Source organism: Mytilus trossulus, chromosome 3 (assembly GCF_036588685.1).
Source record: "Mytilus trossulus isolate FHL-02 chromosome 3, PNRI_Mtr1.1.1.hap1, whole genome shotgun sequence".
Classification (NCBI taxonomy): Eukaryota; Metazoa; Mollusca; class Bivalvia; order Mytilida; family Mytilidae; genus Mytilus; species Mytilus trossulus.
In genome coordinates, this window is record NC_086375.1 from 70672178 (window position 1) to 70686315 (window position 14138).

The 14138-nt window shown below is 31.2% G+C and overlaps 1 protein-coding gene across 1 annotated transcript; it reads right to left on the minus strand.

Annotated features, from left to right (window-relative positions):
* Window positions 1–251: 251 nt before the first annotated feature.
* LOC134712285 (acetylcholine receptor subunit beta-type acr-3-like) lies at window positions 252–1818 on the minus strand. Its single transcript, XM_063573686.1, has one exon. It carries the CDS (start codon window positions 1527–1529, stop codon window positions 345–347), a length of 1185 nt encoding a protein of 394 aa, XP_063429756.1. The 5' UTR covers window positions 1530–1818; the 3' UTR covers window positions 252–344.
* Between the last annotated feature and the right edge of the window lie 12320 nt (window positions 1819–14138).

The window sequence follows — 14138 nt, forward strand, 5'->3', positions numbered from 1 at the left end:
GAAAGTGCACATTCTTAGCTTTCCAGATATATAATTTAGGTATATGCATTAAAAATTAAAAAAAAAAATGCTCTCATAGTACTAGCCTAGTTATCTCTTTTACATTATCAATTAATATCAATAAACATATATTGTTTCATCAGGGTGTTACTGCACAATATTTCAGCTTGATTTCATTTCATATCATTTGACACAGAACCAAAAGTAGGATGACAACCATGGGTAACAGTTAAAACAAAATAACAAAATAATTAGTTATCAGTTTTGTATTTGTTTCTGTGTCACAAAAAAACTCCTATATTTTATTATTTTACGATTAATATTTTTCCGATACAAAAATACTTTTAAATCAAAACGTAAACGAAATATCCAGTCAAACAAACACAAATAGCGGCATAGAATATACACAGACAAACACAATCTAAAGCGTTAGCTACATCCTTCCCCGTTACATTTACTTCTATTTCATTAATCTGTTTATTAGGATCATTAACCGGTAATACAACATTGCGTTTTTTCTCCAACCTCCATTTTGCAAATCTCTTCAGTGGTGAACTTAATCCAGCTGTTGTTTCCTCATAATAATATTTCGAAACCATTATGACACTTCCGACGATAAAACCACTAAGCGAAATTATTGTTATCATGACAGCTAAAAGTACGCACATCGGATTTGAGGATGTTGGAATAGCGGCCGACACTAAAGTTAAAAATATGGCATAGGAAAGTAATATTGTCATTGCTAGAGATACACGTTCACCTGATTCCACTGGGATAACGAAGACCAAGGGATTCAAGAGAGCGAACAACAGAGTTGGTAAAATCATCATCACGGCATAGTACAAAGACTGACGCTTTATTTTAATTTTTACGTTGAACGTGCTATACTCATTGTAGAACTCAACAAATGTTGAATATTCCAGAAGGGTCCAATCTGAATTAGGTGTGTACCAATATAACCTCGCTTGGTTAGACAAAGCAGACAATGTTAATGTGGTATTTGATATTCCCCAGTTGAAAAACATCAATTTACATTCCTGTGTGTCAAAAGGAAATTTTGCAACATTAGTAGGACACTTTGCTTTCATTATTCCTCCCGGGCTATAGTAAACATCTCCAGTGCTAGTTAGAGTAGAATAAAACGTAACTCCATGTCCAATAGGTTCCATGTCATCTGCCACATTTACTAGAAACATTAGAGGTTTCCATATGTCGGATGGGTCTATGGTTAAAGCAAACAAGTTATCAAAAGATGAGGAATCCCACTTGAGTGCAGGGTCAGTCCAATTGAGTAACATAACTCCCATAATCGAAATGGTTTCGTCAACTTCATTGATGGATATGAAAGAATTTAGGTAAAAGTCCACGCCGACATTAAGCTTTTGAGAATGGTCAGCTAACGGTGTTATCCTTTTACTATAGTTTGTTAACAAATGTGAATACAGATTTTGTGCGGTAGCATGACTTTGACATTGTACACCAGGTAGGAAATTATAAATTACGAACAAAACAATATATTTGATATGCATGTTAATTAACAGTGAATCCTTTTATCTAAATAAGAACTTTTCACTTAAGAATGCTTCAATAAACTTTATCACCGCTACCATTAATACGAGTATGGTACGTCATGTTATCGTCACCTGATCATCTTGTTATAATTGATGATTGGAAAATTCCGCAAACAATCCATATAGTAATATGAGTAAACTGTAATTCAGTTTTCACTGCAAGCTTTTAAAACACAATCTAAAGAATTTACGACAATCCTTCCTTAATCTTAAATACCCTCAACAATGGTTATATTAAACGTGACACTAATCACTGGACCCGATCGAGTTCACACGAAGTAAAATGTTATTCATTGAAATACGAAATGTTAAAGAGGCATTAGCTACTATCTAAATATGAATGTATTTGTTTCAAGTATTTATAAAAACGAAATCCCACTAAGGGAAGAACAACAAATTTAAAGATCTAACATTGTTGAGCTATGCATACAATATAATATTCCTTATAAATATCAGCACAACAATGTTTAGTTAGGTGCACAAGAGGATAGTATATATACACGTTGACACATTTATATATCCAATACATTAACACTAAACATACAAATGTATGCATTGTAAAATACAACAAAATGTCAATTTACAAATAACCATTCAACTAAAAAAAAAGACAAACATAAATCAGAAGTACCGTGTTAGTAAAAAAAAAAATATTGCTAAGTTGTCCTTTTTAACATTTTTTTATTCGAGCGTCTTTGGTAGACGAAACGCGCGTCTGGCGTAAATATGAAATTTCAGTCCTGGTATATATGATGAGTTTATTTACAATAATTTCATATAAGATATATTTTGCTAATCAAATCCCCTGGTTTCATTAGCAATTATAAACACAGGGATGAACCTTAGCGTCATTGTTGTAGCGCTAAGGGACATTGTTCACAACCAGGAATGAAATGAAATATTTAAAGTTGAAAAAAAGAAAAAAAAAGAGTTTATTTACAACCACTGGGTCGGTGCCACTACTAGTGGAGATTTTTTCCCCGAGGGTATCACCAACCAAGTAGTCAGCACTTCTGTGTTGATTTGAGTTATCATTGATATGTTCATAATTATATATCAACTGTTAACAAAATTTTGAATTTGTGAAATACAATTGCTTTTCTACCTCAGAAATAGATTTACTTAGCTTATTTGACAAAACCTTTAGGAATTTTTGGTCCTCAATGCTCTTCAACTTCGTTCTTTATTTGGTCTTTTTAACATTTTCTGATTCGAGCGTTACTATTGAGTCTTTGGTAGACGAAACGCGCGTCTGGGGTATATATAAAATTTCTGTCCTTGTATACATGATGAGTTCATTTACAACCACTGGGTCGATGCCACTGCTGGTGAAGATTAATTATCCAGATGGTATCACCAGCCCTGTAGTCAGCACTTTTCTGTTGATTTGAGTTATCATTGATATGTTCCTAATTTTAAATTAAATGTTAACAAAATTTTGAATTTGTGAAATACTATGGCTTTTCTACCTCAGACATAGATTTACTTAGCTTATTTGACAAAACCTTTAGGAATTTTTGGTCCTCAATGCTCTTCAACTTCGTACTTTATTTGGTCTTTTTAACATTTTTTTATTCGAGCGTCACTGATGAGTCTTTGGTAGACGAAACGCGCGTCTGGCGTAAATATGAAATTTCAGTTCTTGTACATATGGTGAGTTTATTTACAACCACTGGGTCGATGCCACTGCTGGTGGAAATTTTTTCCCCGAGGGTATCACCAGCCCAGTAGTTAGCACTTCTGTGTTGATTGAAGTTATCATTGATATGGTAATAATTATAAATTAACTGTTAACAAAATTTTGAATTTGTGAAATACTATGGCTTTCCTACCTCAGAAATAGATTTACTTAGATTTATTTGGCAAAACCTTTAGGAATTTTTGGTCTTCAATGCACTTCAACTTCTTTCTCTTTTTGGCCTTTTTAACATTTTCTTATTCGAGCGTCATTGATGAGTCTTCGGTAGACGAAACGCCCGTCTGGCGTAAATATGAAATTTCAGTCCAGGTATATATGAGTTTGTTTTCTACATGACAAAATATCAAAATCTGTTTTAATTTGTACTCCGTTGGATTCGCAGTACAATATTGTGGTATATATCAATTTCGAAGCAGTTTGTTTTCCTGTGTTTTTTTTTTATACAATGAATAGATAATGAAATTCATCTCCTATTCTATTTCAACAAATATGACGAATTCGCTCATCTGTTTGTATTCTAGTCCACGCCACCAACTTAATCGAATAGGTTTCGAAACGAATATTGTAATATATATAAAATAAATCTCTTGAACAGGTCTTCATTTGGGTAAATCCAATGTTGGATAAATATATCATTCAGCTGTCGTGAAATTATGTTCTTGAAAACCAAGCTTATCCAGTTTATCCAATGGAAGTTGATCTTGCCAAAAAAACTAATTCCATTCTCGTAATCTTATTTTTTTGTGGTATTGAAAATGTCATTTGAGCACTAACTTATACATAATGTAAGATAATTTGTTATTCTCCAATACTAAACTATTACAAAACAATATCATTTTACGTTAACAACAATTTCCAAAGAGAATCGTCCGTGTTCAACTGCTTCTAAATTTCTGAAAACGTTTTTGCAAAATTGAAAGTGTATTTTCTCAATGCTATCTTTAGTTTCAAATCCCCATACCTCTGGGGCATATAATAATACAGGACTAACTAATGAGTCAAAAAGTTCAAGCTGCAAATCGACGGGAATAAATGTATTTTTTATTTTTCGTGTGTTACAAAAACTACCATTGTAATTGAAAAGTACACTAAGGTAGCAGTAGAAATCAACTAAATCAATGCTTTCTCCATATATCATAAAATTCTGATTTCTTTTTGCTTTCTTATTACAACAAATCTCTGCTTTAGGTTTTCTTTTGTTAATCTTTAGTATTCATTTTTTTTATAATCTTTAAAACCTATACAAGTTTTTATTTGTAATCCTTCTGCACTTTCCGAAAATTGCGCAGTATCCTATGCATATAGTGTAATACACAATTTAACATACATTTGTAATGATTACAAGCACATATTTGAAATATTATTTAGACTTTCTATATTGATTTTAACAAAATAATTTCTAAATCATTAAACAAGAAAGAAAACAAAAAAGGTGATACTCTACTAATCGATTTCTGGTTACATGTTGATGCCATTTTTAAGGGAATAACACTCTTTTATTAAGAACACCTCCCAAGATATTAAATGTAAAAATAAAAACAAAATTAATCCAAATTAAAATCAGAATGTTTGCGTTTAAATTCGTCTGATCATAGGTAGGCCATGAAACGTGATAACTTTTTCAGAGCCTTCACTTCTAGTTAATCGTTTCTTAGTCTTTCAACTTAATCTGAACCATCAGAGAGGTTATTTTCACCAGCAGAACTGCTAGTTATGTAACTTATTTGAGAAAACGACTTGTCACAGAAAAGTTAAAAATATAATTGTAATTTTTAAATAAGGAAAAATTTGTTGCATCCAGTGTCGACCTTTGGAAAATGGTTAATGACATCAGTACGTTCTTATCACCACCCCTTGGTTAATATTTAAAAAGGGTTTTCTTAAGATTCCCAAATACTTAGTTAATTATTTGAGCAATAATTTTGAATAGTGTTGAATAATTAAGTTGATTAGATTTTTGCCAATTTACATATTTAGTACATGTGGTAAATGAACTATTTATTATGGTATAATTTTCCTCGGATTATTATATAGATAATAGTGGTTAGACCTTTACATCCATACACAACGTCTAATCATACGTCAAATGAGTATTACTTTATATTTCTATTCTGTAGATGTTTTTCTAAGCGAGTACTTGAGTAACGCTCGGTAAATCCAACGATTAACCTATTAGAAAATCTTCCCCGAGTTACTAATTTGAGAATACGACTTCTCACAGAAAAGTTGACAATATAATTGTAATTTCGAATTGATTAAATATATATATAGAAGATACATGATAGCTGCTAAACCCCACAAGAAAGGGGCATCCGTTTATTGATATTTGAGATGACAATCAGTCCGGTCACTACAACGGAAAGGACGTGCTGGGTCTACTCCATTTTACCTGCAATCTACGATGTTGGTTTACTGATAGATGGATCGCCGACACACAACTTTCGATAAAAAAAAAATAAAAAAATAAATCCAACGATTAACAGTTCGTTTATAAACTTGTGGTTTTGCGAAATACCCGCGTTAGCCTTTGGTCCGTAACACCCAATGTGGGGGACACATTATGCCAAATGAAGTCCGAGGGTCAGTATTGAAGGTGTTGGATAATGGACCGCTATTTCACTGTCTTACAACTTCTGATGAAGCCTACTGTCTTACTATCTCAAGACCCATCGATCAGAACTTCAACATCGTGGTTAGCGGGCTACCAAGCTGACCAACTTGGCAACACAAGCAGCCGTTGTGGAGGCAGTAATCAACACCAAAATAGTCAACATATCAAAAAGATCTTACCAAAACCAAAAATGGTGGCCATCTTTCTCAGCTTTCCATCGTCACGCATGAAAATATTTAAACGCGCACCAAACGCCTTCGAGCAGCAAGCAGACCGTGTGAGGGCCGTAAAACCAGTCCAGGTCGTTAAACGATTCCATCATCATCATAATGACATTTAATCGGATACCTAATATAGGAAAAGTGTCACTTTGTCTGTACGTTTAAGTAACTGCTTTCTTTGGGCAACGAGTTGACCGTCTTAAGGGCATACGATATAGTTTTGATCCTGTATTTACAAGTTCGTGAAAATTTGCATATAGGCTATTTTATACCTGATTAAATCAAATATGTAATAAAAAATATACCTTCATGTGCTACTTTTTGAGTAAAATGAGGTCGAAATTTTGTATATTTGCTCAAAATTCAGATTTGTGGCCGTAATTTCTTTTTCGAAAGAAAGACATAACTTTTTTGTTATAAAAGATAAACACAAATTGTTTTTTGTTAAATAATCGGTAATTTCTATATTATATAAGTATCATAAAAAAAGTATGCATTTTTTATTCAGAAATAACTCATATTTATCAAATGTTCATGAATTGAGTAAAATACGTCATTTTTTGCTGCTTGTTATCAAAATTAAAAAAAAATCTCTATTTACAGTTTTATAAAATTTGGGTCACATAATCTCCCTGCAAAATGAAACAAATTGCTGTTTTGAAAAAGAGGGGTCCATCAGTCGAAAAATGCATCTTTTCCCGATATGTAACAGTTTGACGTCGCGAAAATAACATTTTACGTTAGCAACGTCATTACCTTCCCTGTAACTGTATCGTATGCCCTTAAGCCATATTTTATATGAGCCAGAGGTTTCGCTACCTATAACCAAGATTCAATCCACTTTATTTTCATTAAAATGTCACAAACCAAGTCAGGAATATCGCAGTTGTTTTCTAATAGTCGGTTTCAATGTAGTTGGCGTCTGTTTTTATTGCACATTAATGTTTTTGTTGTTCCGTTATTATCGTCGTTGTCAAGTATTTTGTAACCCGGATGTGTTTCCCTCAACCGATTTATGACTTTTGAGCAGCGGTATAACACTGTTGCCCTTATTTATACCCAATATATCCTCAGAATCCATCTTTACCTTTATTCCCAGTGATGGAAAAAAATAAGTTTTAATTGTTTTTTATATTATCCACTTTATATGAATAAACTAGTGCTAATAATCCGATAACTGATTTTAATAGAATATTTATGTTAGCGGCAATAAGTGAAATTAGGCATTAAGCTTAAATCCTAGGCAATAAGCTAATGCCTAGGCAGTAAGTCTATTGCCTAAATAATGTTAGGCATTAGTCTTAAATCCTAGGATTTAAGCTTAAATCCTGAAAAATGTGTGCAGGCATTAAGCTTAATGCCTAAAATGAAAATGTGAGTAAATAAAAATACATTTGTTACATAATAACATTATAAGAACTGAATTTTAAAATGTCATCTACCGGAAATAAAATTACTTGTTAAATATGTAATTTAGATCAAAACTCATCAAATAATACTTGAGAAAATATGAAAACTAGATAGAAATTTGTGTTAAAATCATTTGTTATCACAAGTTGTGGAACTGTTCAAAAAGAAAGTTTACTTATCCAATTAAAAATAAATTTGAAAATGGTGTAAACAAAAGATTATATCTAAATTTAGTCTACTTTTTATCAATTCAGAGCAGCTCGACAAGTGATTGGTAAAAAAAAATTAAATAATTATCACAGCTATTTTATAGCTATTTTATAGAATCTCCCGCACTCCCTTGATACTATCACTTTATCAAAATCTTTTTTTATTTTTTGTAATGTCACATAAAAGTATGATTTTAAGATGCACACCTCTGAGGAGCCAAACATTTCTAAAATTAAACTTTTTCTTAACCTGATTTTGGGGTTTATATGACTGTAAACAATAATTGGTGAAAACAAATCTGATGATCTCTTATGATGGTGCACTTTGTTTTCCTACAGCCCTTTGAAAGTACCCAATTTAGATTATTTTCAAATTTTCATCAATTTTTACATATTTTTTAGCTATTATCGTAAAAAAATCACTATCCAACATTTTTTGTATCGTATTTTCTGTAAATTAGTGTTTTAGTACAAAATGCATATTGTTTAAGCATTTTTGTTTTAAATAATTGAAAAATTACATATCTAAGAAATTTTAAAAAGAAAACAGTGATAGGATATTCATTTGTTAATGTTTCTGGTATATTCATTTGTTGTACCTTCACACGTTTTCTAAACATTTTGCTAAAAATACTGAAAATTTGTTACTCAAACACATTTTATTATAAATACACAATTTTTCACAGAATGAAGTTTGATTATAACATTTTATTTTTATTTTGGTATTTTCCACTAATATCACATGTTTTGGAAATAATTCCAGAACGAGACTGAAATGTCAGAAAAATACATCCTTAATTCTGAGTTTTGACTACTAAAATTACTAAATAAAATATGAAGATCTGTCAAATGAATGTATGGAATACATATAATATTAGGAGTATAATTAAGAAACTACTTTATATGAAGAAGAAAAAGATAAATCTTAAAATTCACTTATTGCCTAAAGTTATGTTCGGCAATAGGCTGAATAATCATCATCAGATTTCAGGTAATAAGCTTAATGCCTGAAAATTTCAGGCAATAACTTAATGCCTAGGATTTAAGCTTAATGCCTAATTTCACTTATTGCCGCTAACATATATATTTAACTCATTTCAATACCAAGGTATCACAGTTAAATTACCAGTAATTGCTTCAATATGATTGATTGATTAATGTTTGATACACTCATCATCAACGCAAAAGGGCTTTTTTGGTGGCTAGAGCTAATTCAAATATTTGAATAGCTGAAATATAAAGCCATCAAGTTATTCCTAATATTCTTAGACATGTGGTGTGCAGACTAATATTACATGGATTAATTGACTTTGTTGTAAAGATGCCAACAAGAATTAAATAATACCAAATTAATATGTTTAAATGACTTACATAAAATAGATGTTCAAAATAGTTATTAAACAAATAAAAAAAGGCCTATTTATATAATTAGAAAAAACAACACATATCAAAATATAGATTCGAGACAAAGACTAATTTCTTTTAAATAAATTGAACAATAGTTTCGTTTTGAGTAGTATTTACAATACTTAATTAAGTTTACGAATATCGATAAAACTAACATTTGAATAACAAATTTGTTGTAAACTGTTTAAACTTCTTCTTTCAATTCCTAAAATGTCTTGTGAGTCACATATTGATGACACACAAATCTTTGTAACATTTAAGATTTTTAAAAATACTTTCCGACACATGTACAGTTGTTCTTAATTTGAAGTTGATGGACGCGAATAGCTGCTGTTTGATAAATGCTCGACACAAAACTGTGGTAGGGGATATTGTTTATAATCTGTCTGACACAAATACGCTGATCCAAATGTTGATGGAAACCGTAATTATATTCTAGTTGACACAAATTCTTGGAACAAAACTCTGATGGAGACCTTTTTAACAGAGCTGCACTGACCGAAACGTTGATAGGTACCTTGGTAAATTACATCTTGTTAGGAGTCCTTATTTCTGTGATTCTATATTGTCAACACACTGTATACATTATACTTATTATCTTTTGTAACTATATATTTCCAACAAAATGGCATGACTTTTATGTCACACTGAAAGATCGACAAATTATTCAAATTGACACATACATGAAATATGCAATCAAACAAACCACAATAGCGATATAGAATACACAAAGACAAACAAAATCTAAAGCGTTTGCCACATCCTTCCCTGTTATGTTATAATCTATATCATCAATCTCCTTCGTGTGATCTTCCATTGGGAAAACAACATTACGTTTCTTCTTCAACCCCCACTTTGCCAAGTTCTTCAATGGGGTGATGATTTCGTCTGTGGTTTTCTTAAAGGAATATTTTGAAATAACTACGACACTTACCACGATAAGACCGCTGAGTGAAATTATTGTTATCATGACAGCTAAAAGTACGCACATCGGATTGGAAGATGTTGGAATAGCGGCGGACACTAAAGTTAAGAATATGGCGTAGGAAAGTAATATTGTCATAGCTAGAGATATCCGTTCGCCTGATTCCACTGGAATAACGAAGACCAAGGGATTCAAGAGAGCAAACAACAGAGTTGGTAAAATCATTATCACGACATAATACAAAGACTGACGCTTTATTGTAAGTTTTACGTTGAACGTGCTGAAATTGTTCTTGGTCTCAACAAATGTTGAATAATCCAAAAGGATCCAGTCCGAATTTGGTGTATACCAGTCTAACTTTGCTTTGTCAGACACAGGAGAAAATATTAACTCTGATGTTGATAATCCCCAGTTAAAAAACAAAAAAATACATTCCTGTGTGTCAAAAGGAAATTTGGCAACATTAGTAGGACATTTTGCCTTCATTATTCCTCCTGGGCTTGTGTAAACCTGTCCAGTGCACACTAAAGTAGAAAAAAAAACCAACTCCATTCCCGATAGGTTCGATTTGTCCTGCTGAATTTGCAAGAAAAATTAGAGGTGTCCAGATATCAGATGGGTCTATGATTATATAATACAAGTTGTCAAAAGACCAAAATTCCCATTTAAGTACTGGGACAGTCCAATTAAGAAGTATATATCCCATTATGGAAATGGTTTCGTCAACTTCATTGATGGATATGAAAAAATTTAGGTAAAAGTCTACCCCGACATCAAGTTGCTGAGAATGGTCAGCTAACGGCATTATCCTTTTACTGTAGTTTGTTAACAAATTGGAATACAGATTTTGTACAATAGCGTGATTGTGACAGTGTATCTCAGAAAGAAGAATAATTAACACAGTTGAAAGTGTCAGAGTCGTACACATCATTTTCGGTGATATATAACAATTCAGCCAAACCAAATTTTAACTCCAGAATACTGCCCTAAAATTTATTTAAGCTGATATATAGATTGATCAACATCAATATGGTATGTCAATAGTAGTTATTATCGTCGTCGTTTAATTATAATGGATAATTGGGAAATCATGTAAACAATTCAACAGCATGGTGAACTTGTATAAACAGTTTAAATGAATGATATTCAATAACATATTGAACTGATATCATTATAAATGAGTCTAATTGAGTCCAGGAAAAAACACCAAAGCAACTTCATGGTAGCATATATAAATATAAACAGCATAATGTTTAAATTCGATGAGATTAAAGAACTATTATATTATAAAATCGCAGGTCTCCTAATACTAGTAGTTGCAGACAAATCGTTTAAATTTATAATAACTTGTTAAAAGTAGATGATTACAAACTTCATCGGCATGACAGAAACACGCAATTTAGATGGTGCATCGTGTTACTGATAAATTCTGACTTTCCATCTAATCGTAGAGCTGACAAAGTTTAGAAAACATTAGTTCAGAGGTTCGTAAATAATATAATTGGATGATGATAGGTATTTATAAACCCCCTTTGCACCAGTATTTGACAAAAACGTTTTTAGGAAACTTTACAAAAAAATATAGACTAATGTAAAATGAACAATAGTAATATTTGGTGACTTGGCGACCTAAATTTTGACATGTTGAATAGCAAAAAATGTCAATCTATCACCTTTTAATAACAAATTCAACTTATTACAATTAATATTAAGAGCTTAAAAGCTTATGTTTGTATTGTTGTATGTGAATCGAATCCAAATAAAACTTCGGTATTCGTATTAGTATTAGTACGAAATTTTATTTTAAATTTAATTTTGGAAAAAACCCAAGTACTTTATAAAGAGATCCTTCTTAAAAAACTACATACAAAATGTAAGTTTGAATTCGGATGGAAATAAAATAAACAAAATAGATAAATGCGCCTTATGATATGTAGCATAAATTACAGAGTAAAAATGTTAAACTAGTCCAGGTCATTTCATGAAATTAATGGATAATTATTTAATAGCTAAACAAGATCCTGCGCCAAGAGATTGTCAATTTCTAAATAATTTTTAATCCACTAATCATCCCTTTCAAAGGTTTTCGTAAGGGATAACGATTCGGTGGATTACTACAAAATATATGTGACACAGACAACAATTAATAATAAGTCTCGGTTATTGTATAGAAAGGTATATACTATAGAAATTAGAGCGCGGGGCTTTGCCCCAAGCTCTTATTTTCATAGTATATACCTTTCTATACAATATCCAATTTAGCACATATTTACAACTTGAGTAATCCTGTAATTAGTCTTTTGATATGTTTTGGATGACTGGATGTAGCTCATTTACGTAGTTTTGTCAATCTACTCACTATAATATCCTTGTAAAAACGGGATTTCAAAAGGCCCTTGACTTTAGAATGTAAAGAAGGTAGCTGCTGGTGTAAGTATGTTTATTGATATAAACGAAGCGTTGTTTTACTATACATGTACTTATTTACATGGTAAGATGACAAAATGAATTGACAAAGAGCAGACAATTCTTAAATTGCAGTGAAAGCGTTACATTCTTGAAAACATTTTTTTAATTTCACATAAAACCTAAAACTATCTTGAAAATGCTTTTGAATGAGTACAAACAGTTGGATCCCACATCTTTGGTTGAAACACCTTTTAAAAATGGCTGGATTTGCCTCTGGTATGTACCCATAGGTAGTCTAGTGGATAGTTTATATGCATGAAATATTTGTCACTGGACATTAGGCAACCAATTATCGACCAATTTATGACTAAATGTATCAAATTGCTTTATTAATAATTTCCTTTCAAAAGATTCATGGTTGACTCTTCTTGTGTAGAAAGTAATTGCATGGAAGATAAAGGATTACAAATTAAAATTGAATTGTACTTTAATCAAGGTATAAAGCACCATAATTATTACTCCTTATTTAAATGAAAGAAACTTTTTTAATTGTCAAAACAAAATTAAGATAAAAAGATTGATTAGTTGGATGTTAAAAATCTGTTTGAAAACTAATTACAAACTATTTAGTTAAATTTGGAACACAGAATTTATTTCAAAATAGCCAGTAGCAATTTGTATTTCAATATCTTGATTACGATACAATGAAATCTTACCATTGTGGTCATTCATGCGTAGTTACTAAGTACACGGAAAACGTATGTACTATGAAAATTAGAAGGCAAATTCAAGCGATTTGATTGGACGAGAAGTTGTAAGTATGTGCTAATTATAGGTTAAACAATACTTGGTCATGTTTTATGAAGATTTAAGCCCAAGGCGAAGCCGAGGGCTTAAATCTTCATAAAACATGACCAAGTATTGTCTGACCAATTTAGAACATATTCACACTTTCGAGTGACCTTACAAAACTAGCTTTTCCCATTGTTATATTCAATCCTAAATAAGAGTTCACTTTTTATAATGAACTAAAAATAAAACATAGGTAAATAAATGATCATTTCAATGGATGGAATGAAATAGCACTGACATAGTTTGTGAAGGATAAATAGTTTTTCTTCTGCTTCAGGTAAAATTAATACAAGGTTAATATATATCTTAAATTATTTTTGTTTTAAAAAGCAACACAATGCTATGAAAATCCCTTTTTTGAATTTTTGTTTATATATAAATATAAAACTCTCTATATGAAATATTTGAAATCAGACCAGTATTGTGTTTCTACGAAATCAATCCTTTTTTTTTTTAATTTTAATCTTTTCTCTTTCATCTTAAATCATTCAGCTATTTTCCCACGAAAAATGCCTTAGGATATTGAACACATCGTTAGTGCAACTATTAAGAGTTCACTTTCGTAATTAACTGACAATGAAAAGTCATTCATGTATAGCATTTCATAGTGCATGGAAAACCATGTACTATGAAAATTAGAGGGCAGAAAACTGACTTTTCATTGGACAAGAAGGGGTGAGTATGTTCTAATGTTTCCTTTATCGTAATTATAGTGCTTCCCTTTTGTCTCGATTATAACATCACTATGATATTGTTTACCAAATGTGTGGTTACCATGAGTTGTTTTAGCCTTCCTGAACACCTTAGATCAACTAAGGTTTCGA

Excerpts from the sequence above, each read along its gene's own strand:
- LOC134712285 (XM_063573686.1), bottom strand. The coding sequence starts at position 1,529 with ATGCATATCAAATATATTGTTTTGTTCGTAATTTATAATTTCCTACCT.